Source organism: Pyrgilauda ruficollis, unplaced genomic scaffold (genome assembly GCF_017590135.1).
Source record: "Pyrgilauda ruficollis isolate IOZ18807 unplaced genomic scaffold, ASM1759013v1 scaffold23, whole genome shotgun sequence".
NCBI classification, from domain to species: Eukaryota; Metazoa; Chordata; class Aves; order Passeriformes; family Passeridae; genus Pyrgilauda; species Pyrgilauda ruficollis.
The window spans coordinates 15,852,019-15,878,506 of record NW_024522539.1 but is presented as its reverse complement, the minus strand read 5'-3'; the positions used below and the strand labels follow the sequence as shown (position 1 = coordinate 15,878,506).

Below are 26,488 nucleotides of genomic sequence, written 5' to 3'. Positions count from 1 at the left end.
GGTGGGGGGGGGGGGGGGGGGGGGGGGGTATGATAGGTACAAAAATAATGAAGAGGAAGCAAGGAAAAGAAGAAATTTTAAAAATCCAAAAGTTAAAAAAAAAAAAAAGGTGAAACAAATGACAAGAAACCCTACCTTCAACTATTAGGGTTTTTTTAGAGGTAAAAAAACTGGAATACAAAGATCAAAATTTCAAGCTGAAATCAAATTACTCCCATTCCCTGCACTAATGAAAAAACTATACCAAAAAATAGAGAATCAGCCACCAACTAGTAATGATGAAGATGATGGATTTCCTGCAGGTAGACATTCTAAAATTACCAACTGAGGACTCCTCTTTAAGTTCACTTGATGATGATTGCTGCTAACCAAACAGGATATTGTCTAGATAGTCTGTTCCATTGTAGAAAATAACTCCTATTCCTGCCTTTCATAGACTGAGCACAAGACAAAGCAACCCTTACCTAGTCTAATATTCCTACTACAAGACTCTGTGTGTTGTCAAAGATGGGCATTAGAAAGCCAGAGCCTGTTCACCAGAGGAAATCCTACTCTGGGAGGATATAAGCTACAAGTCAGCAGCAGAAAAAGTGCTCTTTGAGCCACTCTGTGATCTTCCTAGTAACTTTTGATGTGGATTATAATCCCTATTCTGAAAGAGATTAAATATCTGAAAAGGATGCAAAGGCTGCTGAAATCCCAAATCAAACAAACAGCTGGATATGAATTTTAGTTTCAGAAAATGACAAACAAACCAATAAGTCACAAGCAGACTGGATACCCAAATTAACATGTTAAATGATGAGCAGGTGTGAGAACTGTATTCACTGGGAAATTACAATGACCCTGGAGGGGCTTAAATGTTGGAAGGAAACTGCTCCATGGTTACCAGGCAACACACATGTGCTATTGTGCAGTGACTGTATAGAAAAGGTGATGGAGGACTTTTCTACTCCTCAGACTCAGCCTGTGGAATCTCATTAAAAAGGACCATTTTTCTTTATAAACAAAATGGATGCACTTGTTAAAAAATGCAGACAAAGAGCATTTTTTTCATGAGCTAATTTATTCTTACCACTATGCAGGGAGTGGGGGGTGGGAGGTCCTCAAAGGCTGAAGCTTCCAAGAACTATTTCATCTGATGCTCCTAAATAACAAAATACTACCCTGCACCAATACAATCATCCAACACTGAATGAATGGTCTTGAGGCTCTGCTTTTTAGAAAGACTTCTCATTAGCTTTACTTTGAAAACAGATTTGCACCTACAAAGCAGCATAAAGAGGAAAGTAGATTCATAGTCCTTTCCTGACATCAATTACACAGCCCAAACATGTTTTTCATTTCAAAGAGATGTAACATAGTAATTTCTACTAAAACCTGCCTGTTAATACCAGGCAAAAGGTAGCAAGTCTCTGGGTTCCACCAGTTTCATATATTCCCTCTGTTCTGCATGTGAAAATAGTTGGCTTAATTTTGTAATATCTGCAGAGACACATTTGAAATGACCTGGCAACATGCAACACTACTCGATGTCATAATGAACTGTAATTTAATTTCCTTCAGGAAAATGACACAGAAGGTCATACAACGTATCTGATTCTATATTGAAACAGCTACTCTCTAAGCATGGCATAAAATGCTGGTCTTAGTCTTAGAAAATCCTGCAGGCCATTTGCATTCTCTTGATCCCAACTGTGTTACTGCTGCTTTCTCCTGCTGTACCACACAAATTCAGATGTGAACAAAGGGTCTTCAAAAGAAAGCAAGTAAGAATGACTACACAGCAGTAAAATATGTTTGGAAACAGAAAAGTAAATAATCAACAGTAATGATGCCATAACTCTTACAAGCATTTCTAACATTTGGCTCCTCTTCCTTTGCTTGGTTATGGCTGGTGCTTGACTCACTCCCTGAAAAGCACCTTTGTACTCTCTGCCCTCAGGGGTAAGTGCCATCCAGAGCAGCATTTTGTGGCACTGAGACTCATGCAAGGTTTGATTGCTTACACCATTATTGTGGCCAGTAGCAAAGTGCATCCTCTGCCTTGTTAACCTCAAACAAACAAAGGGGATGGACACTCACCTTGGGCTTGGCTCTTGGTTTCAGCTGCTCTAACTTCTTTGCTGCAGCCTCAATTGATGCTGCAGCCCCTAATAGCTCTGTCTCTGCAATGACTGTTGGGTCTTCTGGATCCACCCACTCTGTCCCTGAAATTAATGGAGATGGAGACAATAACTTCAGTGTCACTGTGAGCTGCCACTCAAACAGAGGGAATTGCAATCACCCCTCAAGTGTCCAATACAGAATGTACACCACAGAAGGCTGATTTTAGTGCCATAATGGCATGAAACCAGTGGTTTATGTCACAGAAAACTGTAAAGCAGAGAGGAAAGAATTATTTAGTAGGATTATTCTTTCATGAAAGTAACTTAATAATTGTGTAAGCAAAGAAGCTTCCAAAGGGAATACTGTCCATACTGGGAACAAAACCAGCTGTCACTCAACTTGTGTTTATCAAAGGTCCTACTCAGCTGGCTCCTAATTTGACCAAGCCATAGGGAACATTGAGAAGTCTGACACAGTGGTAGAGAGAACAGGCTACAGCCAACAGAGTCACCCCCAGCACACTCTGCAGTCACCCCTGCACTGACCTGGCAGTCTGTTCACTGGCAGTGGCTGGGGATGAAGTTAGCCTTGACTGAAGGAAGCACACTTTTGGCTAAAAGTGTGTGTCTAACAGTGATGTAGAAAAGGCCAAAGCAATTTCTGTATCACATCTGAGGGGTAACTTTTTTTTGCTGTTGACTTTTTGTGTTTCTCAAAGAAATTCTGTAGATGCACAAAATGAATACTTGATATTTTTGGAAGTTGTCAATGCATTATTTTTTTGACTTCCTAGCATCATTCTCTGAATTACAAGATTCAGAAAGCATCCATATTCTGAATTGAGGGAAACAATGAAACAGCCAGAAGTTCATAACTTCTGAGGGCATGGTCTAAAAGCCATTTCTCAGCTCAAATGCTGTACAGAATGAAGATGTTCTATATTAAATCCTAATACTGGCTGAAAAACAGGATAAAAAAAAAGAAGGCAGCAAGTATAAATGCAGTCAACCCCAAATTTGTAAAATGTAGTAGTTCCTCTTCAAAAAAAAGGCATTTCACAAAGTTTAAAACATTTACATGTTGAATTTGTGTACCTATAAATGAAAATGAGGAAAGAAAATTGTGAATGGCTAAAACACATTTTACTTCCCACAAAAAAAAGCTTCTAAAGTGAATAAAGACATCCTCTACAGGCAGCACGTGAAAAAAATAATAAGTAGTGGTTTTTGATTTTAGTGAATATGAATTAAAATGCAAAAATTGCCAGAAATTAATAAATGCATCCAAAGATGAGAATGGTATAGAGATTTTTAAAAAACACTTAGGGAATAGAAGAAGTCTAATATTGGCTTGCCTTGTTAGCAAATGGAACAGAAATTTTGAAATATAAGAGAATGTAGGAAAAGCTGAAGAATTCAATAAAGCTACTTGAACAGGGAAATGCATAATGTAGATGACTGTTCTATGAAAAAGAGTAGCTCTATTAAGAGATAAGGAGAGAAGGAGGAAAGAAAAAATGTATTTCCATATATGAAAATTGCTTATAGTTCAGATTCATTTCCAAGGATCATGTCGTGGTAACAGCAGGAAATAACTGAGGAGACCCTGCAGTGTATGTGACACAGAATATCAGGTCATTATTTCTGGAGTAATGAGCACAGCACACTGGTAGCCTGGCTTCCCAACTCACCCTTCATTGCTTCTGCTGATTGGATAAGCTCTGTGACAGCATTTGCCACCCGCTTGGAGAAAGAGGCCAGCTGATGCTTTAGCTCTGGAGTTGCTTTTTGAAGAATCTAGAGAAAGAGAATGCACATTATTAAGGATTCCAGGATGCTGGAAGATTCCCAAGGCACTCTAGTGAAAGATTTATTTTGTATAGCAATTGTCTGAGAGCCCAGTGAGAGACCTGTAACTGTCAGTGAAGCACCAGGAGCAAAGGCTTACACTACAATGTTGGGTGCACACCAGGAAAGTGGCACTGCCTTGCACAGCTCCAGACTTCCCCTCAACTCAGCATGGATCAACACTGACCAGGATGGGGCATATGGATGTGCAGGAGGTCAGGTCAGTCTTGATTCTCACTAGTACAGCTTACAAGGAGTTTTACTCAGATGTGCAGGCAATTCAGCTGGAGTTAGCATGTTCCTGGCCCTACCCCTAGCTAGTTGATTAGTGGAGTAGTCCTTTGAACAAACAAGTCACTTTGTGCCACTTGCCCAATGCAACCTCTACACAAGTTAATACACTGGCTTGAGAAATTTTAGATACTGCACCTGACAACTCTTGCACCTAACATGTATAATTTTCAAAGAAATATGGCTGCTGAATACCCCTTGGCATCCCTGTGTTGAGGTACCCATGCAAGCATGCCTAGCCTGACCACTGAGGGTATAGCTGAACTGACAACTGTATCACAGGGTGCCAGATGGACCAGTTAGATTCCTAATCCTACATGATCTGCATTTCTGGAGGTTATAAATTAATGAGATTGCAGACCTAGGGGCTCTAAACCACTAGACACAGCCAACACTGCGGAAGAGGCAGAGGGTGGTACAAGGGGGCAGAACTTGCTTGTGGCTTCAGAGCACTGAATGTTAAAAGGCTTAAGGTAGAAAAGGCCTGTTACTTGGATAAAATGGAATATGACTTTCTCACCTCAAGCCTCTTGACTTGGCAGAGAGATTGAAATAAAATGAGCAAAAACTGATTCAAGTGTTTGGTCTGTTCTGACACTTAGTTTGAAACACATAGTGCTGGCGTTCTAGGGGTCAAATCTGAAAAATTCCCCACAGTCCTCTAAACTAAACATGGATCAGACATCTAATGCTAAATCACTTACTGCAATACAGCTCTAAGAATTCCACTAGCAAGTTCCAGTTTTTTTGAACTATTTTACCTGATAGTGGCAAGCACAACTGTGGCTGGACTTTTACTTTATATATAAATTTCAGCGAGTTGATGCAAATAATTACACATGCTCTGTTCTCAGCAGAAAAACTGATTTGGGTTTGCTAATCTGCAGTTATGGCTGCAAATTTCAGTTACAGAGACTTTAATATGTCAGCTGAGAGCCACCTAAAAGAAATTGCTGATCATCCATGAAGCTGATTGCTGATTTAAGTCTTCTCCAGAATCTTCAGTATCTCATAAATGTTAGTTCAAACACATTTTATTGCTTCCTACAAAAGTAATAGCAACAGAGGAACAAATATTATGGGATAACCAATATATTATGGGATAATTATGTATTGTCAAGCAAAGCCCACTGACAGCAGGATTCATGAGTTTGGATTTGAGTGTACAAGTGTTATGCAGAGCTTTGGGGGTGCCATATCTGACGTGTTGGAGAGTTCTTTGTGAGGCAGTGCTGGCTGGGGATTTTGGGATGGCTTGGAGTAGGTGTGGCTGTGAGAGGCATGTAGCAGTGCCTCCATAAAGATTGTGCAACCTCTTCAGTCTGGGGGACAGGCCTGTGCCTAATGTGTCTAGTGTTTCTTGAGGGCTTAAAAGAATGCTGAAATGTCTTATTTTAATTCCTTTGTCAGGGACCTTTTTTAGGTTCAGATCCATATTGCCTCCACTCTGATCCAGAATTCCATTTAAGTACTCCAGTATTCCTTCTGTCTCACAGTTAGGGCTGAAGTATTGAGTTTCCTTTAGCTTTCTCTGACAAAAAACTTCATAACCTTGTGACAAACTGATAAAAACGTATCACTAGCAGTCACTATGGAATGAGGGCAGAGAGATGACTCTCCTTGAAGCAGCCCAGTATCTGCATGCAGGGGACTCCTTACCAGCAGAACATGCTCCAGGAGCTCCAAGTAGCCCAGGGTACATTCCGTTCCAAAGCGCAGGGCTCTCTCCCGAACTTCCTCACTCACATCTGGGTGATAGGATGCTTGCTGAGGAGGCAAAACAACATTAGCATCCAAAATGGCTCCCACAAGAGATCAGTACAGAGATGGGGAAAGAGAAGGGAGGAGATTTTTTTATAGTGTGCAAATGACATTTGAGCTTAAGGGCCGGCTGTTTCTATTGTAAGCAAATGGTGCTGGAAGAGCAACAGAGCTCCAGTTCTGTAAAGGCTCATTAATGGTGTTAGCTTGACAGAGAGATTTAAGACAGCAATAGCAGTGCTGGAACCGTCTGTTTAAATACAGAGAGAAGCTGCAGCACTGTCAGGTCTTTGTAAGGATTTCCACCAAGTGTAATGTCTGGCATCTGACATAAGCCCGACTAATTAAACCATTTTATTTTTAATAAAAATGAAACCTGCAGCCTCTTGAAGCCTTGCATTTTCTACAATAAACTTCTAGGGAACTTTTTCATTGAGCAGAAGTACCACTTGCTGCCAAGTGGAAGTTCCCAAAACGCATAGCATTTCCTCTCAGAGAACAGTTCCTTCCATTCCTGCGCCTCTTATCTCCCGTTGAGATGGGGATTATCTCACGGCTCACTTATTTTCGGCCCTTCCTGCAACCCCGGGCGGGCGCTGGGCTCCGGGCTCCCTCTGCAGGGGAGCTCGGGATGAGCGGAGCACGGACACGGCCCGAGGAGCCACCTCCGCTCCTCATCCTGCACCACCCTGGCCGAGGGCATGGACATGGGAGGAACAGGACAGATTTTCCTCATCTCCGGCATACTTCAAACAGCTCCCGAAGCCAAAAAAAGTTCAGAACAGTTTTTTTTTTTTTTTTTTTTTTTTTTTTTTTTTTTTTGAAACATCATGTTTTTTGATAGTCCACATTTCTCATGAAGAATCGTTCAGAACAGTTTGGTGGTTTTTTTTTAATTTTCAAACAGGGCAAAGGGCCCCTGAGTGTTTCTTATGTATACATTGTAAAGCATCCTAAAATGTCTCTTCTGCACTTAAATGTTACTGTAACACAGGGAATTAGAGCAAGCATCTGTAGGAGGGAAATAGAAAGTTCCTTCTGTGTTTTGCATACGTAGCCAAGACTGATATCAGAGTATTTTGGGAGTATTTTTAAGGTTCAGTATAAATTCTATGTACTTCACAGCAGCCTAAAGAGGTGACAGAAGTTGTTTTAGTAAATAGTTTCTGTAACCCAGAACCATCTGAACACACATCTCACTACACCATGGGGGAGTCACAACAGAAATGTCTTCTCCTCCAGCCCTGGGCAGGTCTGCCCAAACATCTCAAACTGAAACGTGTCTGAAGAAGCAGAACACGTATTTGTTTCCTCATGCTGAGGCTTCCTTCACTATCAGCCCTCCTTTTCTCCCCAGTGCTTTCCCAGCAGTAAGGCAGCCAGCACTGCTGCCTCTGGCACAGCTCCTAGCCCGTCAGCAGCACGGTGCCTGGGGCAGGAAGGTGTGTGTGAGGGGCTGCTGCTGGGAGCTCCCCCGGGGCCATCCCTTCCCTGCTGAACCACAGCTGGGCTCTGTCTTCTCCCAGGGCCTGTGCTCCAGCCTGGGCTCTGCTTAGCTGCCTCCAGTGCTGAGAAAAGGTGAGAAGTTGTTTCCCTCAATCTGCTGCCTATGGAATGATTGCTCACTTCCATTGCTTCCCATGGGTTGGATAGGCCTTTCATATCCGCTTCCTTTCCAACAGCAATCACTACAAATAGTGATACTGTGCACAGGTTAATTGTGGCATTATTTTATACAAACATGTAATAAAAAACCAAAATTGTTAGCTTAGGGCCTGCTCTAATGTTCAATAAATGTAATTACAGCATTTCCACTGACTTTAATGAGAGTTGTCTCAGTACATCCCACAATAAGCATGCTTATTGTCTTTTGAAATGGCATCTGCTCATAACAACTGAATTAGTAATGAGCACTGTAAATTCATCTCAGCAGACCGAGCACAGGCATCTACATAACTGTTAATTCAAGCTCCTTATACTACTTGCCTTAGGCAAGAGGCAATTAAATAGAACTTGGATTCAAATTCCTGACACTGGGGATGTCAGAGCTATGTTCTGTTCAATTCTACCATAGATCATAGACATCGTTTTTCTCAGCCCAAAGAACATAAAAATCTGATAATCTATCAGTGCAATTTCTACAGAGTAGCTTAATACCACTATAAAACCCCTCCAGTGTTTGTCAAATATCACAAAACCTAAGTCCCATTGCATCACACAGTTTTTACAGCATAGTAGGGCTAAGACTGCTGGTTCCTATCCCTAAAATTCAAGGAATGTGGCTTATCATGGAAATGCCACATCCAGTAATTAGTTTGTAGAATTAATGGCATAAGTTTTCTAAGACTCTGAGCAAGATTTGTAGAAACAAGATTTTCTAAATCAAGTCTGGTTAAAACTCTGCATTTAAAATCTTTGTTAAATGATACAACTATTTTCTCATACATTTTAGGTAATGCATAAAATTAGTGTTCTTGGAGACTTTTATTCTTGTTTGTCCAATAAATGCTCTTGGTCTTAAGAAAGTGGACTACATCTCAGGCCTTGGCACTGTATCCTTACAGCAAGTAAAATGATCCCCAGCCCTTTTCCTTCTGTTGATTCCTTTCTTTGTGAAAGCAATTCCCTGGGAGATCACAAAGGCTTTTCCAGCATCCCAGACCTCCACTGGTCTATTTACAGGAAGTTTCATCCTGTCAGCCACTTACAATGCACAAACCACTCAAAATCATTAAATTAACTGGGAGCAAATGTAAACAAGAACCATAAAAAAGGAATGTTCATAAATAGATGTTTGAAGGTATGTACTGGGCTGTGCATGCATGGAAGTGTTTTATAACATTACTAAAACCAGAGGATTCTGTTCTTGAGACTTTGCTGTCTGTATGGAAAGACAAATCAAAATCTGATGCAAAGTGGTCAAGAATTGTTAGACACTAAAAAACCTGCTACAGAACTAAGTCAATATACAAAGTTTCATTCAATGGTTTAGTATAAAGGCAGTTCTAAATTAGAACTTGCACTTTTGAAAGAGGATCATTTTAAAAACAAACATAACCCTTCTGTTTGGGCAGTATTAGGCTAAAAATCAGTCTGGGACTGATGTAGGCAGTTAGGATTTGACCAGATACTGAAAATCAGACACCACACACAGAGCACCATTATTTTACTGTCACCTTCCATACATGGAAAGGCAAAAGTAACTGATTTACAAGCACAGGCAGTTCACTACTACAGTCACTACTGAAAATCAAATGGAATGAGATCTTCATAATCCCATTTCTTAATCATTTATGCCTAGATATTTTTATCATCAGAACAAGGCCAAATGGCTTAACAGTCATTTATGTAGCATACAACATACAAAATAGAGATACACTATTTTTATAGGGCTACAGCTATTTTTATTCAAAAAAATTGCAATAAAAATTGCACACATTTTTGAAAAGCACAAAAGAAATTGAGCAAACCAACAGATTTAGTCAGGGGGAAGAGAACTGCTAAAGAGAGATCAGAGTGATTTCTTTCACCAATCCTTTCACTGTTCCAGGAATACTGAAATTATATTTGTGACCACAGGAATATTGGTATATTCTACTACTTGCACAAATCATTTGTCTTCTGACTGGAAACCAGGGAATTTCAGCTCAAATAAAATTCCTCATTTTCACAAAAAGAAAACAGTGAATATTACTGCTGGGTTTTGGTTTTTTTTTTTTTTTTTTGCATGGTACAAAAAATCCTGAGAGAGGTTCCCTTAAAATTTTCTTAACTTTCTCATACGAAAAGCAGAAAACTGAAAATACATAATGCTCTATGGATTTGGAAGCACGCAAACACAAAAAGATCAATCTTAGGCAAGGAAGGGAATCTTTACCTTACAAGCTGTTAGCATGTCAGCTACTGCTTTGCGGCTCAGATTTGCTGTAGCAATCACATCCTCCTGCCTGCACGAGTTCCCAGCTGCAACGGCTTTGGCAGTTGCCATGGTGATTCCTTTCGTCATCCGGATTGATTCTTCAGGTGATGATGTCTTCTCTGGAACCTCGCTCGACTGAAACACCTAAAAGTGAAAGCAGAAGGAAAGTCTGATAGCAGTCAAGTCAAAGCAGAGCAACCTTGAGAAAGAGACAGCGAATGGAAGCAGCCTTTGAGCAGCAGGAAATCAGAAACATATTTGGAGTACTTGGATGTCATTCCTGCTTGTCATGGGCCTGGATCTGATAAGCCTGCTCACCTACAGACACCAGAGAGGAACAATAAGCTGAGGGAAGGAGACAATAAAAAAGGTTAACCCATTCATCTCATCTGCATTTAACTATCCACAAGACAGTTACAGGCAGCTGTTCAGAGCCTAACCAGATGAAAAGAATTACTGCTCCTTTCATTATATTATTTTCTCATCCTGACTGCTGTTTAGACTTCTCTGCTCACATGAGGAGATCCTTCCCCTGCAGAGGCTGGACCTTACCAAGTGCTTGTTGATAGCACAGAGCAATAGAGACTGAGAACATCACCACTAAAATATTCAAATGTGTCTTAAAAAAGCAGAGGTGGAGCGTTGTCTCTGTGACTATATTTAGTCTCCCTTAGAAACCTGAAGACAGAATTTTGCAGGGTGAATAACGTGAAAGTAGTTCAAATTACCTGACAAAACACAAATTCTGGAATACAGGAACTTTGGGAAGACATGGGTAACAAGAGCTGCACAACCTTACTTTGATCACATATTTTCTTTAGTCTGTATTTGCTTGCCTTTATGTTAATATTCAGCCTCTATTTGCTTGCCCTTCTTTTACTGTGCAAGGGCAATTTGGAGTGCACAATTAATCAGGAGATTTCTTGACCACACACAGTGCAACCTAAGCAGGCCAGTGGTTTCAGAATGCAAATGTCTGGACAAAAATGAGCCTGGCCTATCCTGTGCTCCTGGTAAATCAGTTTTTCACTTCTTCTCTCCAGAAACAGAAGCAATGTTAAAAAATTTATTCTAGTTATACATGCGAAGACATCCCTTGATGTTGCTCAGAGTCAGCCCCTGGAATTCCAAATCAAGCCTGACACATTTTCTCAAGTACCTATGTGTCACTCTGTTCTCTCCATGAATGAGATGACAACAACACCACAACCAGAGGTTCATCCCTCAGCAAAGCTGACAAAAGCAAGAGGAACATTTGAAACAGATACCAACCAAACTCAGAAAGACATGATAATCCAGTGACAGATCTGAGCAGGTTTTAGCTCAGAGTTACAGGATGGGATGTAACAGCCAGGCCTTCATGAGGATAACGACAGTAACTTGTGAGATATTGTACAGAACGTGCCTGATCAGGTACCAGATCAGGAGGTTTTATGACTGCCATATGAATTCCCAATGACTATAAACAGATATTTAAAAAGAAAATATTTTAAAATAAATTTCCTCATTACAACAGCTTTGCTCACACAGTGAAAACTGGATGTTTGATGGAGAGCATTTGACAAGAAAAAATGGTGCCACAGTGCAGTTATGGTGTAAGAATTGCTAATCCACAGCCTGTATAACAAAGCACTTCCTGCTGAAGACTGTGTCTACAGGATTTTTCAACAAAAATGGACTGAAAGTAAAGGAAGGAAAAAAAATCAGGCTTCTTCACAATCATGCAGGTATTAATTTATGTCATTCACGATTATACTAGTAAAAGGTATAGTTAGGGGTTTTTCTTTACTAGTATAATGTCTTAAGAGGAAAAAAAATAATTGTCATGGTATAACACCTAGTGTGAGAGAGAATTCCACACTATCATTAATTCCTGCCTACACAGGATATCAATAGCAGGCCATCTATCACAGGTACAATCATTCCATAATAAAGGAAAAATAGAAACAAGTTTAAACTGCAGACACAGTATGAGAATGATGTTGAGGAGAACCTACCAAAGCCAGGATCAAAAAAAAGTGAACAGCATCAGATCACAAAACAGTATCTGTACTGAAAGCTTAAGGTCTAAAGAAAAAGGAATCAGTTGCTCCCAGCTTCTATGAGGACACACTTGCAAAACCCACTAGGACAATTTCATTCTGTACCGTGAGCTCCTGTTTGATGTACTCAATTGTGGCCTCAAGGGCTCTTGTCCCTCGAGTAGCTTCATCTTCTACTGCTTTAACAGTCTTCAAGAGGGATGTGACATTTGTTACCATCACCTGAAGAAGAGAGAAACGAAGACAATAACATGTGAATCCTTCCTCCTGTTTTCAGGGTATGAAGCAAGGCAAGCTGGGAGGCATTGTTACTTCTAATAGGACCTAAGAGACTTCATGAATTCTACTTGTTACAGGACTAGATATCAACTCTTGTGTTGGCCATGATACCATGATAATTAAACAAAGGGGTTTTCAGGCAGTTAGAAATTGCTGAAGTCAAAATTCCATGTGTTTATCACATGTGATTGCACAGACACTTGCAAATAAAATTTAAGACTATGGTTTTACCTTGGCAGCACCTTTCAGCTGGTACATGGATGGATCATCTGCTGGTTTGCTGGCAGCTCCTTTGGTAGCACCAATGAGATCAGAAAGGGCCTTTGCAACATCCTTGATAGCATTGATTAGAACAACCTATGGAATGAGAAATAGCCATAAGGCTCAGGCAATAAAGTGTGTCTGCATGAGGGTGTGATTTTTAGAACACAGCTAAAACAATCTGAGTCTTTTTCAAACATCTGCAGTATTCTTGCCTGCTTCCATTTTACTGAGATCCAAACAAGAAACTGAAGAAATATTAGGGATAATCCACATGAAAAGGTTGTAGTGTTAGTTGAAAAACAAGACACATATAGCTGGAGAATGGCAAGAGTTTGTCTTGCCTACACAAATAACACACAGCACAGTCCAGACATAAGCTGGATAAAGCAGCTTTAAAGACCTGCAAGCTCTTCAGAACAAAAATGGGATGAGCCAGACTTCCACTCACAAGTTAATAAAAAGAAGCCAAATACTTTGCCAGAAGCATCCCAGCTGGAAGACAGCAGTGAAGTAAAAGCAGAAGGATTACACAAAGGTCTGACTAGTTCCAATCAATGCTTGAGCCTTTTGACTGTATTCTAAACAAGTGATATCTGAGTATACCCAGAAAAGTCCCAGAGGAGAAGAACCATATTGTGTGTCTTAAAAGCATTAAGTCACACAAAGTTCTGCCACATGAAAACTGTCCTCTGTAAGAGTATCAGAAAATCTTAAAACATCTTACCTGTGTTTCAGGATCATCAGATCCTAAGCTAGCTGCTCCCAATTTTACTACCTCAGCAAGCTGAGTGATGGTGTTAGCTGATGACTGAGCTGCTTGGGCCAGTTTGTCCTGACTTGAGGCAGCACCAGAAACCAACAATTTTGTGTCTTCAACTAAAGCTTTTGCTGTTTTCAGGATATTTTCCCTGTGGCAAAAGAAGAGGAAGCAGGGAAGGAGTGGAAAATGAGAAGAGGGGAAAAATGTGTTTTCCACTGTTATGGTGACTAAAAGCTACAAGAGAGAGCTGATCTAAATCATCATATCAGTGTCCATTCACAATATAACACAACACAGGTCAAGGGTGTAAGTTAAAAGAAAAAAAAAACAAACCAAAAAAAAACTATTAAAACAGCAGCAGAGCATCTGGGGCAAATACAGGGAAGTATAATAAAATGAGCCCATCTTGAAAAGAAAGAGATTGGGCAGTAGCATCAGAGAGCATTGTATTTGAATGCTAAAAGAAAATCTGGCCATGCTGTGAGAGAAGTACCAGCTGTTGAACACCCATAATAATCAGCATATTGTAAGAAAAGCTAAAGTAATCACTTTAGTTCTGGTAGAAGGAAAAATGGCAACAGGAACAGCAAGTGTGTCCTGGTCAGGGTTCCCCACCCCCTCCCACCCATATCCATATATTGACATGTCAGGACAACAAATCCAAAGCAACTTTTGGGTAAAAGAAGAAATAATTTTGAGTATGCAGTTCACAAACAAGTCAAATCCCAGGTTTCCTATTCCTCCTCTCACTCCCCTGCCTCATTGAATTTCATTTGCAGGAATCCAAAAAGGTAAAAATTCATCTCCGTGTCCCAGTCTCTTCAGTTCCACTGTTCCCCTGGGCATGCACTCTTCCATCTTTTTCAGCAACACTGACCTGTGATCTGCAAATGATTCATTGTTCTCAGCATTAAGGGTTCCAGCAGTAGCAAACATGATAGTGGTGTCCAGATCTGCAATTATCCCAGACACAGCACTAGCTGCAGTAATACAGGCCTGTGTGCCTTTGTTCCCTGCCTGGAGGGCAGATAAAACCAAGGAGACCTAGAAACAGCAAAAAGCAACAAGGAGGTCATCGAAAGAAGGTTGGTCCTGTGAATCATTACTGCTCTCTTTATCAGCTTTAACTTGAATTACAAGGTATTGTCTACCCCTGTCTAAACTTGGAATTGTCACTACTCCTGGGATACATCATGAAGCTGGTACAGCTGAGAGCACATTAACACAGGCTGAACCAATGGTGTTTGGTGAGATCTGAAAAGTGCTGGCACCAACTCTCAATGTTCATGTCCAATAAAAGGAGAGAGATACCATCAAAAAGGTTCAACAAAACTACCCAGGCCATTTATTTGAAGGGGATGTTTCCAAGGAACAAGAAGCCCCAGAGTGTGAAGGTGCTGTTCTAGGCAGTTACTTCTGTCCTAAAAGGGGAGGACATTGCTGCATGAAACCACATGTCACTGACCAACCTCACAGAGTGGCCAGGGAGTGCCTCACAAGGCACAAGAGCCATCTCACATATTAGGATATTGTTTTGGACCAATCTCCCTCTGACAGGAGGTTGAAGTTTTATTGCAAGGCCTGAGGAAGGACTAATCATGGGCTAATCCAGCACAGGAACACTGAATGCTTGAAAGAAAAGCAAGACTTTTGGTAATTCAGACACAATTGTACTACAATGCAAAGTTAAAAGAAACAGTTTTCTGAATCCAGTTTGACTGGTTTACTCCCAGTGGAAGCCATCTTACCTTTTCTGTGACTGCACGAGCACATTCTATCAACTCCCTTTTGGTGTAGCTGTCTGTAGGGCAAATCTGGAGAGCTCCAGCTTTTTGTACAAGAAAGATACACCCATGGCCAAGTTCCTGCACCCGAGTCCTGATCTGGAACCCGATCTAGATGGTAAAGAAGGCATAGGGAAAAGGAAGAAAGAAGAAAGCAAATAAATAAATGCCATGCTGGTACACTGTGTCAACAGAAATGGAAACACCATCTCTCTGGTGAATACCAGTATTCTGCCCACCACTATATCCTCTGCAAAGATTAGAAAAAAAAGCACAGATGTAATTCCATCTACACATGAAGCACAACCCTATAAAAGGCTCCCTGATGAAACAGGGCAGGAATGACTTGGGAAAGAGAAAGGGTAGGGCAGGTAACCAAGTCAAAGGGACATAATTCAAGCATGTGCAACTTCATATTTAAACAATGCTACTTCATCATCCAGAACTGCCCTGTCAGCATGAGCTGTACTCGAGGTATGTGCAACAGGTAAAAGCACAAGATACTGTACATTGCTGAAACTGGGTAAAAAAGTACATAAATATGTGATTCTCTTTGATTGGTTTTGAAGCTTTCACAGTCTTCACGCCCCAGAATCAATCACATCCATGTGGAGCACTGAAAAGGGGAAAATCCTGCAATTACTGCTTCCAGTTTATTAATAATCCCACATCCTGAGATGTGTGGTCCCCGTTTTGAAACATGATAGCTGTAGTCCCTGCATGTGTGCTGTCATTCCAGTGTGATTTGGGATTAATACATGAGCAGGAATCACAGCCATTAGTACCACAAACTGAATTATTTTAACCTCAGGCACAAACATGCAGAAATCGTAATTCAATTTAACAATATTGAGCCAAGTGCAAGGCATTGCTTTTCCTGTAGCTACTGAGCACAAAACATTTAATTAAGTCTATCAGCAGGATGTGTAAGCACAAAGTCAAAAACTCTTTAAAGAACTTTTAGGTAGATAATCTGATACATCTGGAGAAGGTGAGATACCCTCTACCCCACCTTGACAAAGTTTGTCTATGCTCCAGTAAGAAGAGAGGGGTGAAAGGGCTGTGCAGTTGTGCTCAGAGAGGATGCAGCAACTCCCACAACAGGTTAATGCAACTGAGGTGAACAGCCCATCCTCCTCACTTAGCATGAGGCAGGTAAGATACTTCTCCCACATCATATTCCAGCTCTGAGCTGTGGAGGATGTCCTTCAGCAAAAGACACTTGTGCCCCAACTGCTTGCATGAATTTCACTTTCAGGATAGCAAGTTATACTTAAAATCACTTACAGGCAAGATAAAAAAAGCACATAAATATTTGTAACTTGTCAAAACATGCAAGATTGAAGGAAAGCCACATAATAACAAGTTAAGAGTTTTAAGAGTTTTCATTGTATTTACAAGTTGCCTGTAAGTGAAAGCTCCAAATAATTTAGGAGGTTCTGTTGTATTCTATGAAATTATCCACTTTTATCCTGAGCTGTTTCTTTCTAAAGCCAGACAGAGGTTTCGACAAAGGGTTTCTGTTCTTTGACTGGGCAATTCTTATAACAAGGCTTGTCACCTTTACTGTGTTCTTCACAGTAAAAGAACACCCTTAACACCACCATGTACAGAGAATAAAGAGGTCTAAAAAGTGCAGACCTCCTCTGGTTCTGCCGTAGCTGCAGCCATTCGGCCCTGGAGAGCCAAATGCCCATAGTCATTGGTCATTTGCGATGCAAGTCCTCCCAGCTCCTCCGGGTTAGTAACCGACTTAGTCATCTGAAAAAAGAACACAGGCAAGAGAAACAGAAAATTGACAGGCATGAGAATAACTTGTTAATACACCCCAGATTAGAAGCACACTCATCTGTTTGGCCACGTTGATAAAATGGAGTAATCCGCTTGCCATGGAAGGGACGTGTCCTCCAGCAAGAATTCCAGAGGAAACTCAAGCAAACATGCTTTATTAGAGTCATGGCAACTGGGCAGTTGCTGCAGATACAGAGGAATCCAAGAGCAGCAGTTAGAGCCAATACTTCACTCTTTGACACAGAGGGACCATTGGCCAGGTACAGCTATTCAGACTGGGAAGGAAAGTGGGGTTTGTGTGTCACAGCCACCTTATTTTGTCAAAAGTGAGCTAATCCCATCAGCCTCAGCTGAGACGTGGAAGTACAGAAATAGAAAAAATCTGAGGACTGATGCAAAACACATCTCAGATGAGGGAACAGGATGGAGAAGAAATAGGCAGGATGACACAGAATGTCTCAGTAGAATGTCAGTACAAATAACAGAATCTCTCGTTAGAAAATTCCTACCTTTTAACAGAGATAGTTCTTCTGTCTCAAATTAATGTAAGTAAAAGCAAAGGAAGTCCATTCCTGGGCCAAAACTAGTTTTAGACAAATTTCTACTGTCATAGATAGCAGAATTATGGATCTGTCTTGACTGCAAGAGCAATTGACTTCATGAAAAATCCTGTCTGTAGCACTCATGAACAGTCACCTCAACTCTCTCAACAACAAATTAGCAACCACTGTACTGTTCCAAGGGAAGACACATTATGCATTACTGTGAAACACAAGTCAAGAAAAATCTCAATTCAACAGGTGTCACTTTTTTCTTTTTTTAAACCCAGGTGAGTCATAGAAATGAAAGAAAAGGACAGTGTGGGATGTTGATTTTCATTCATTCATTAAGCATTATAGAGATCTGAAAACACTGATGGTATTTCGCTGGCTACATGAAACAGTAAGTATGAAAAAGTATCCCAAAGTCATTGATGAACAAAAGGTGGCATTTCAGCTCAGTTAAGTGGGCTGATGAAAAAATACGTGGTTTTCCTTTTATTTCTTCTCAAAAATGAGCCAAATAAAGAGCTTTTGTGCAGAAGAGCCACAACACAATCCAGAGCTCCTCCTGTAGAGGATCCCTGCATGATTACACCACTAAGATCCAAGAGTCAAATCAACAAGATCATCACTCCTTTTGCTCCATTACCCCAAAAGAGATAAGATTATTGAAATTTTGATGATCAAGAGTCTCAACACTGTGCAAATAATTCCATGTTCCTTATGTACACAGAGTTTGGACCCTGTTAAGGTAAATTCTTACCATTTCCTGTGCTGTAACAGCAATGGCTTTAGAATATTTCACCACAGTGGTCTGATAATCAACAAAAGTTCCTTTTGGATCTGGAGGTGTACCTTCATCCAGCTGCAAGACAGAGGGATAACCATGGCATTAAAAAGTCACAATAAACAGCATACTTTACAGGCAACTTTACAGTAAAATGTTATTATATATTCAATTCTGTGATCTCCTCTCTCAAGATACACAAGTGAAAATACTGTACCAGGATGTGTGCAAAGAAGCTCAGCAAATACTTGAGCCCAGGTTATGAGCATGGAAGATGCAGAGAATATACAGGGCAAAGTGCAGTTTTTGAGCATGAGGTTTGCTTCTCATGCAAGATCAAACAACCTGCTCTTCTCAGCTAATAGAGAAAGGAAGGTGCAATAGTTACAGGCCAAAATGTTCATGACAGAAGATAATGTAACATTTCTTTATGTGCTAAAGTCTTCAAATCTTTAAGTCAGGATAGGAAGAGCCAAATATTTGGATTTAACTTATGTACACTTTGCAACTATGCATCTTCAGGAGAATGCATTACAAAGCACAGCATTTCAGGTTTTGACATAATCTTCTCTTGCAAGTAACTTGCTTCAAGGTTGGCCTGCTGTTCATTTAAGAGACTAACATGAAAGATAAGGGGAAAAAAAGGAAGCAAACATAAGAAGTCGCTTACCTAAGATGATAGTTAAATGCCAGAATATTACTGAGCAAACTATTTTGTAGGAATTCTATTGACAGGCACCATGTAGGCTGTAAACGTGACCACCATGGCCCACATCAGTTTTATTTTACAATATGCAAAATCAAATAATCTTCATGTTTCCAGTGACAACATTTCATAACTGACCACTAAATCAGCACCAGTTTGTCCAAAGCTCTGCGATGTGGATCAGCTTTCAAACACAAAGTGAGAAAGAGGTTTATTTCTATGCTCACCTTGGTCATTGCCTCTGCAATTGAGTCTACCATACCTCCAACCATGCCAACTTCACTTGCAGCTTCATTTAAAGTGACCATGATGTCATCCACAGCCTCCTTCATCAGCTGTGCAGCCTCAGTGATGGCATCGTGAGTGTGAGATGCCTGGAGGACACAGAATGAGAGAACTGAGATAGTCAGAGGATGTTCTCTCTGCAAAACAACGTGTGAATCAGAAATTAAAACAGTAAAGGCACTGAAATTAGCACTTCTGGGCAAAGATGACAAGTAAAACACTGCAGCAAAGCAGCCAGAACAAAACTTGTTATCTTACAAGGAGCTGTGGCACACAACACTTTCAGCCTCAGGTGCCTTTTGCAGTCTTTTTAAATGTCCTCTAAAGACAGCGGCTCTCTGTGAGGCACAAATCGCACCCGAGTTACGAACGGCTGTGTAATGCTGCTCTTTCCTGCCAAGGGTTCCCATCCCATTGGGCCAGACAAGCCCTGCTTTTTAACCATGTACTTTCTCTAAGAGAGCCTAGATAGCTGCTGCCATACCCTTTGTGTCCCCTGACACAGTGCTGTGAGAAGACTGGAATCCTGTCTTGGAGAAATGTTTCCACTCTCAGGAGACACCAGGAGAGCTGCCACTGGCACTTTGACTGCAAACATATCCCTTAACTGTACAGCAGATATGTGCTGGGTTTTCTGCCATACTTGCCTTCCTCTCTCACCCTTAATGCCACACAACCACCTTACCTTGGGGTTTCCTCCCCCTTCTTTGGCAGCATACAGTATCTGTAAGGCAGATTCTGCTAGAGTCTTGCTCTGGTCCAAAATGGTCATCTGTTGCTGATGATTCAGTGTCTTGGATGCCACACCAACTGCAGCTAAAACAAGGGGCTCGAAGTAACTTGCCAGCTGTGTTACCTAAGAAAGCCAGAACAACCCCAGAAAGCCATTAACCACACCTCTCAGGTGAAACAGAGAAAACAATTCCCTGCTTACCATTGGGATGTGGGTTAGCTCAAGGAGCACAATGCTCCTGCACTGTACGGCACTGGGTTTGGATCATGTGCCCAGGGATTGTGTCTCCCCTCATTGCCAAACTCCTCTGCAAAGCCACACGTCTCCTCCTCCAGAAACACATGGTCCCTTGAGGTTACATGTTCAAGACTGTCACAGGAGCCATGTGCTGTTCAAGAGCATCCCTGAAAAACATCTCCTCTGGGCAAGGCAGGAGCCTCTCAATCTTTGTTGCCACTGCAGTTTTTACTTTCAAGAATATACAGGATAAGAACTTGCTATTTGAGAAACTTCTAACTCTTGCAATAACCATGGTAAATATGCTTTTGGTATGTGCATTTTAACATTTGTTTTTTGGGACAGACATCCTACAAGCATGACTTCGACTCTACTTACATGCCACTTAACAGAGGAGAGAGAGACATTTACACAAAGCCCCTAACCAAAAACCTCAATAAGAATCTCTTCCCTCTGGCCCAAAATGTAAAAAGTTTTATTTGGTCTTGGCTCTGAGTATTTGAAAATTCCATTTTTTTTTCTCATTACAAATGTATTCTTCTGCTCTCCCACAGGAAGAGAAACTGCTATGAAATTGGGGTCTTCCCTAACATTCAGCTGTCCAAGATTTCAAATGCCTTTGTCATGGCAGCACAGTACCTTGTGCCCCAGCTGAGCTGCCTCTCCCCGAGCTGCGGTGGCTATGGGATCAATGAGGTGGCCAATTTCCTGTACAACTGACGTCAGCTGCTCCTGTAGAGCCTAAAGGAAAGAGAAATTGTCAGTTGCTATCACAGCTGTTCTCTCATCCAGTTATACCACGCTTGACAATCACCCTTGGACCAGCCAACATCCTCAAAGCTGTTCAAGTGACCTGCTGTGGCAGAGTGCAGAAATCCACACTGCTAGTTTTTCTCACATACTGGCTCATTTCTTCTCCCTTATCCTCTTTCAACAACAGCAACCCTGAGATGGGCCTGCTCCTCTTAAGTTTATATGACAGATCTGGGGAGAGAGTGCTGACACTAGCAAACTCAGGGCTAGGTGTTCTTTCTCACTGCAATGTGATTAAGGGCCCCCCTGACAACTCCCAAGCTATTTTTGCCCTGATAAAGATTTAGTATCACTGTACCAATCAGAAAATTGTCAGGAGCACTGATTTAAGTGTGAAGAAACATTTTTCAAAGCAGAAAATACAATGCAAGAACAAAAATTTGGCCTCAGACTTTGAAGCAAGTGGGACAAGTACACTGGCAAAGGAAAAATGTCACATCTCAGAAGGACAGAGATGAGGAGTGACTTCCTGAACACAATCTGCAGGACAGGAGTAAACATATTAGAAGCATATTAGTGGCTTGGTCAAGACATAAATACTGGCTTTTAATTCAGAGGCACTTGATGTCTTGGCAGCCATCAGGATTAAGGTCACTCTCATAATAGGCAAGAGAAAAAAAATTATTTTTGCCCTTTGTTACATTCTTTTACTGCTTTATAACTGCCATTTTTGGTAACATTTACTTCAGTTCAACATGGTGAACACAATAACTTCATTTCAAATAAAATGAATGATAACATTTCCTGCAATGACTTCTTGTGCACAGCTTCATTTGGTCTGACATGTTTCTAATATGCAGTGTTACAGCCCGAGGAAACCAATCCAATAAATATGTCATTTCAAGAAGCAATAGAATGAAAAGACGTAAATACCAAGATGAGAATCTCAACGTGAGCTGAGACACTGAAGAGGGCAGAGAAGGAAGCTTTCTTAAAGTGAACATATCAACAACAACTTCAAATTTCACTTACTAAAGGACAAACTAGGCATTAAGAAAAAAGAACATTGACATTTATGTCATTGGACTTCTACTAATAGACCAACTTCTGAAACAAATTTATTAAGAATCTTCACAAACTGATCCTGGCTTCCACATGGCAAGGCACCACAAAAACTCAATCAGTCTGTCATAGCATCATAGGAAGTCAGTGATATATGGGTGGCAGTAAAAAATAACTACTTTCACCCCTACTACTCCCTGGTGATTTTGGGATCTTTGAAGAAGTGATATACTTTTGTCTGTGTATGACTTCGCCTAGCAAGACCCCTGTAAGGACACGTCTCCCCTCACTGGCAGTGGATTGTGCTGTGATTGAGCAGCAGGGTGTCCAGCACTCCTCTGTTTGTGCCCGTGCTCTCTGCCTCACCTCCACGGAGATGTCATCCCTGGTGGCCAGGCTCTGGCTCACAGCAGCGAGCGAGGCCTGCTCGATGTCCCTGATGCACCTGTTGATGCCATCGATGGAGAAATCACATTCTCGCTGCCCTGGAGCCTTGTCCCTGCAAGACAGAGACACTCCACTGAGCACAGTGGCAAGGAGCAGGGTCTTTCCTGAATGCACACAGAAGCACTTTAAAAAAAATAAAAGGAAAAAAAGAAGCTATTTCCCACATATTGCATGTTGGTACATGATCTATATGGAGGTAATATTAGCTAATGTTCATTTTCCACAGCATTCTTCATTACATTTACCTTAGAGTGAATTGGGGGTTGAACCAGAGAAGGAGAACAGAACACAAACACAGCCCTTTGCTGCAGGGTGCTGCAGTCATCAATTATGATTAAACACCCAGTGTAACAGCGGAGATATTGTGCATCACAGAGCAATTTCCATCAGTGAAAAATAGCACAGTGCTAATGGCCATATGGCATTTTTCTTTATGAACAGTTGCTCAATTACTACAAAAGACATACCTGATAGAGGTAATAAGACTCTTGATAGAATCTGAGACTGTATGAGAATGCCCTGCTAGTACAGACCATGTGGGAGGGTCTTTGGGATTGATAGCCAGAGAACGGGCAGTTTTGATCAATAAAGATGAGCTCTCCAACATGGTCCTAGCAGAAATCAGAATTGGCTCCTGTGCTTGTGATCCCTGTGGTCAGGATGGTATAAGAACAGAAAGAACATTTGAATTATTATTCGAGTTCATCCACACTTTCTGCTCCTAAAAGTCTATTTAATTAACAGCATTAAAATGGAATTATAATCTCCTCCATTGTACTATTATTATATTCACAGATAGTCAGCACAGAAATAGAACAAAAATAATCAGTTCAACAGCTTTCTTCAAAACATACTTAAGAAACATGTCTCAAGTTAAAAAGGGCATTTTCCAGCTGAGAAATGAGAAACAATGACTAGTCTAGTTGCAGACTACAGAAATATCATTGAAAATACACTTTGTCACAAAAATTGTTGTCATCAACAGATGTGCCCCTTCCCCAGTCAGACTACTAACTCCAAGTGATGACTGATGACTCTTGACTGGGTTATCATCTGTGTATCTATTTTATTTTATAATCTGATAAACCCAGGTACCACAGACCTGGAGGACACATTTAGATTTCAGTTACAGCCCCACAGCTGTAAGACTGCAACAGCTACTGCATCATCTGATACTGCCATCTGGATCAGAGCCTGACAAAAGCTGGAAGCAGCCCTTGGAGGGCCAGTAACAACACTTGACCTCTACTCCAAAGCTTTTACAGAGCTTGAGGGGTTTGCTTTTTTATCTCTTTTCCCTGAGGAAAAAACCCAAACCCAACGAATCCTTTATTAGTCTCTTAACATTCTACTCTGCTGTATTTACAAGTTTGAGGATGGAGAACTTGTGGTAAAAAAGGAAAAAATACAGCAACATCCCTTTAATTCTTGTCAGAACTAACTAGGTTCCACTTGTTAAAACTGCTCTTGAGGGAAAATAAAGGATATTTACAATTGTATTGCATGTAAGGACCCAGCTACTAAAATATGCAAATCACCTGTCCTGTATGGCTTTGCTAACAGTAGACTTGCAGCACCTACTGTAGCCAAACTGCATCCTACTGGTAACAAAGTCAAGGTCAGAGGTTAAACACAACACAGCAGAATGCCCTGTGAACGCCCAGAAATCCAAGGAAATACCTTGGGCTCTTTACACTCACTCTCTCCCAACATGTGATTAATTCAACATTTTCAGCTTTTGGAGGATGGAAATGCAGTATCCTGCCTTACCTCAGTGCTGATCTGTGCTGGGATGCTGACAAATTCTGGGTTTGAAGCAAATGCTGTCAAATTTTCCACAGCCTCTATTAGCGGTGCAGTGGCAATTCTGCACTTGTTGCGGTTCTCCTCCGAGAAATCTCCATCCAGCGCCTGGAAATGAAATCGGGATTGAGCTCTGTCTGAACGAGTTTCTTTAGCAAAATGGAAAGAAGATGGCTCAAGTCTTCCTAGTTTTAAACCACTGCATGTTGATGATATTTGAAAGCTCCTTCCCAAAAAAGATTGATGCAAAGAACGTGATTTTTCAGGAGTGTGTTTGCTTCCTCAGCTGGTTACTGACCCTAAATTTAAACTGCTGCAGGTTTTCTGTCATTGCACTCTGAGTCTCTCAAGTCTCTCTCGTGTCCCAGGACCTCACACTCCAAAGGGTGGAAGGGGCCAACTCCCACCTTTTTGTGGTTTGTCAACATGGCTGTTTCCTATAGACTGATTTTGAAAATTTTTAGTTATTTCTGTTTTAAGCAAATGAGTAATGTATTGCTCTCATTTTCAGCCAAGTCAATTGATCTCTCTCACAATCTCAGAATAAACATTTCAGCTAATGAAATCAGATTAGATCAGTTAATGGCTTCCAGAAGGGTTCAGAATTGTGAATTCTCCACAGCTTCATAAGTATTACTTCTGCTTGTATGAAAAAACCTATCCCCTACAAATTGGAAGGAATCTGGAAAATAAAAGGCAACTATTAACAGGAGACTACTAGCAACATAAATTACTTCTGTTTGGTTCTCATTTTATTTATTTCCTTTTTTTTTCTGTTGATAAAGTAAAGCTTTCAGAAACAGCTCCAAAAATCTCCATATACTGGGGAACTTAACACCATTAAAAACCTTCACATTCAGTTGCTTGCAGATGATTCTTATGGTGCAAGCTCATTAAATACATCAATCCTGAGGGTCTCACATTGGATGGGCTAGCTGCCTCTCCTAATATTAAAACTACCCCGTTTTTTTCAATTTGAATTCAGCAGTTGCACCACTGAACACGTTTTTCCAGTTCAGATCTTCAAAAATTTAATTAGTGATTTTTAACAGGAATATAAAAAGATACTTCTAACTGTTCTGATTTTGTATCAACAGGGGGGAAAAAACCAAATGAGAAAACACTCTAAATCACAAAGGAAGAAGAAAGCACAACTAAGCAGCATTTGTACCTTGATAGTTTTAACCAGGTTAGCAGTGCTGTTTGCAACTTCCTTGGCAGATTGCACAAAGTGTCTCTTGGCAACAGGATTTGCTGTTTTTGATGAAGCAATGCGACAAGCGTTGCACAGAGCAGACGTGTGCTTGGCCACGATGGTGGCAGCTGATAAGACCTGTAAAAACCAGCACAGAACAGGCACAACGTCAGAGGGGTGGGACAGCAACCACACTGCAGCTCTGCAACGTCAGCATCCAAATCCAGGCAGCAGAGTCAAAGCAAAACTCCTTGGACTGGCCAGGAACAAAGCGAAGTCCCGTGTCCCAGGAGGGATGTCTCCCTGCAGTCACCTGGGATGGGCTGCTCGCTGGATCCACCAGGTTCTGGCAAGCCATCTGGATCGCTTGGTTGGCACGGGCAAACTGAATCGGGTCAACGAGGCCCTGCTGACCAGCCTGGCTGTTTGGGTCTGAGATACCGACCAGGTAAGCAGCCTACAAATGGGGAAAAGAAGAAAACAATCCTAATAAATCATGCTAATTCTGTCTAGGATCTCTGGTAAGCTGGCCATATGTCATAGCACATGGTGGTCAGAGATTATTCAGAAATCATACTGCGAAATACAATTACCATTTGTTTTTAGCAATACATCTCCAGAATCCACTGAAACCAAGAAAATATACCCTTACACTTGAGAAATTTAATTAGATGAAACAAAACTAATAGTCCACTGTTTAGACAACTGCTATCCCTGAAAACATGGCTTGTCACTTGCACAGCCAGTGGAGAGAGCTTTAAAGATTACAGGTGCTGGCAAATATTTAGTGTATTAGCCACAGTTGGAGGCAGTGGAGGTTTTTGTCAAGACTATAAAAGCAATCCAGCAAAGGCACTTCTGCTGAGTGCAGGTCCCATCAGGCCTGCAGCTGCTGGTCTCACTGCAGCCCAAAGTGTCTGATGGCCAACCTTACCTCCTCTCAGTTATAAGTTCCATGCCTCTCAACAACCACAACTTAACTGAACTGTCACAATCATATCTGAAGATTCCTCATATCTCTTACAGATAGAATTATCTGTCACCTAAATATGCCAGTAAGTAACATCTCAGAGTTAGATGTGGAGGAGATT

At 41.1% G+C, this 26,488-nt stretch overlaps 1 protein-coding gene across 7 annotated transcripts in view; it reads right to left on the bottom strand.

The window, feature by feature from the left end:
- The window catches only part of TLN2 (talin 2), a 142,992-nt gene that overhangs the window by 13,139 nt on the left and 103,365 nt on the right, over positions 1 to 26,488 (bottom strand). For 6 of the 7 annotated variants that reach the window (XM_041468778.1, XM_041468777.1, XM_041468776.1 and 3 more), the window contains 19 exons: positions 25,711 to 25,854; positions 25,374 to 25,535; positions 24,170 to 24,310; positions 22,867 to 23,048; positions 22,319 to 22,451; positions 20,777 to 20,878; positions 19,853 to 20,023; positions 19,110 to 19,256; positions 18,153 to 18,254; positions 16,698 to 16,817; positions 15,021 to 15,167; positions 14,150 to 14,316; positions 13,237 to 13,420; positions 12,480 to 12,605; positions 12,075 to 12,191; positions 9,886 to 10,071; positions 5,907 to 6,014; positions 3,800 to 3,905; positions 2,086 to 2,210 (listed from right to left, as the gene is read on the bottom strand). In XM_041468778.1, the coding sequence (XP_041324712.1) occupies positions 2,086 to 2,210; positions 3,800 to 3,905; positions 5,907 to 6,014; positions 9,886 to 10,071; positions 12,075 to 12,191; positions 12,480 to 12,605; positions 13,237 to 13,420; positions 14,150 to 14,316; positions 15,021 to 15,167; positions 16,698 to 16,817; positions 18,153 to 18,254; positions 19,110 to 19,256; positions 19,853 to 20,023; positions 20,777 to 20,878; positions 22,319 to 22,451; positions 22,867 to 23,048; positions 24,170 to 24,310; positions 25,374 to 25,535; positions 25,711 to 25,854 (2,670 nt within the window). The remainder of the gene's footprint in view (positions 1 to 2,085; positions 2,211 to 3,799; positions 3,906 to 5,906; positions 6,015 to 9,885; positions 10,072 to 12,074; positions 12,192 to 12,479; positions 12,606 to 13,236; positions 13,421 to 14,149; positions 14,317 to 15,020; positions 15,168 to 16,697; positions 16,818 to 18,152; positions 18,255 to 19,109; positions 19,257 to 19,852; positions 20,024 to 20,776; positions 20,879 to 22,318; positions 22,452 to 22,866; positions 23,049 to 24,169; positions 24,311 to 25,373; positions 25,536 to 25,710; positions 25,855 to 26,488) is intronic. The other variant, XM_041468782.1, reaches the window with a different exon arrangement.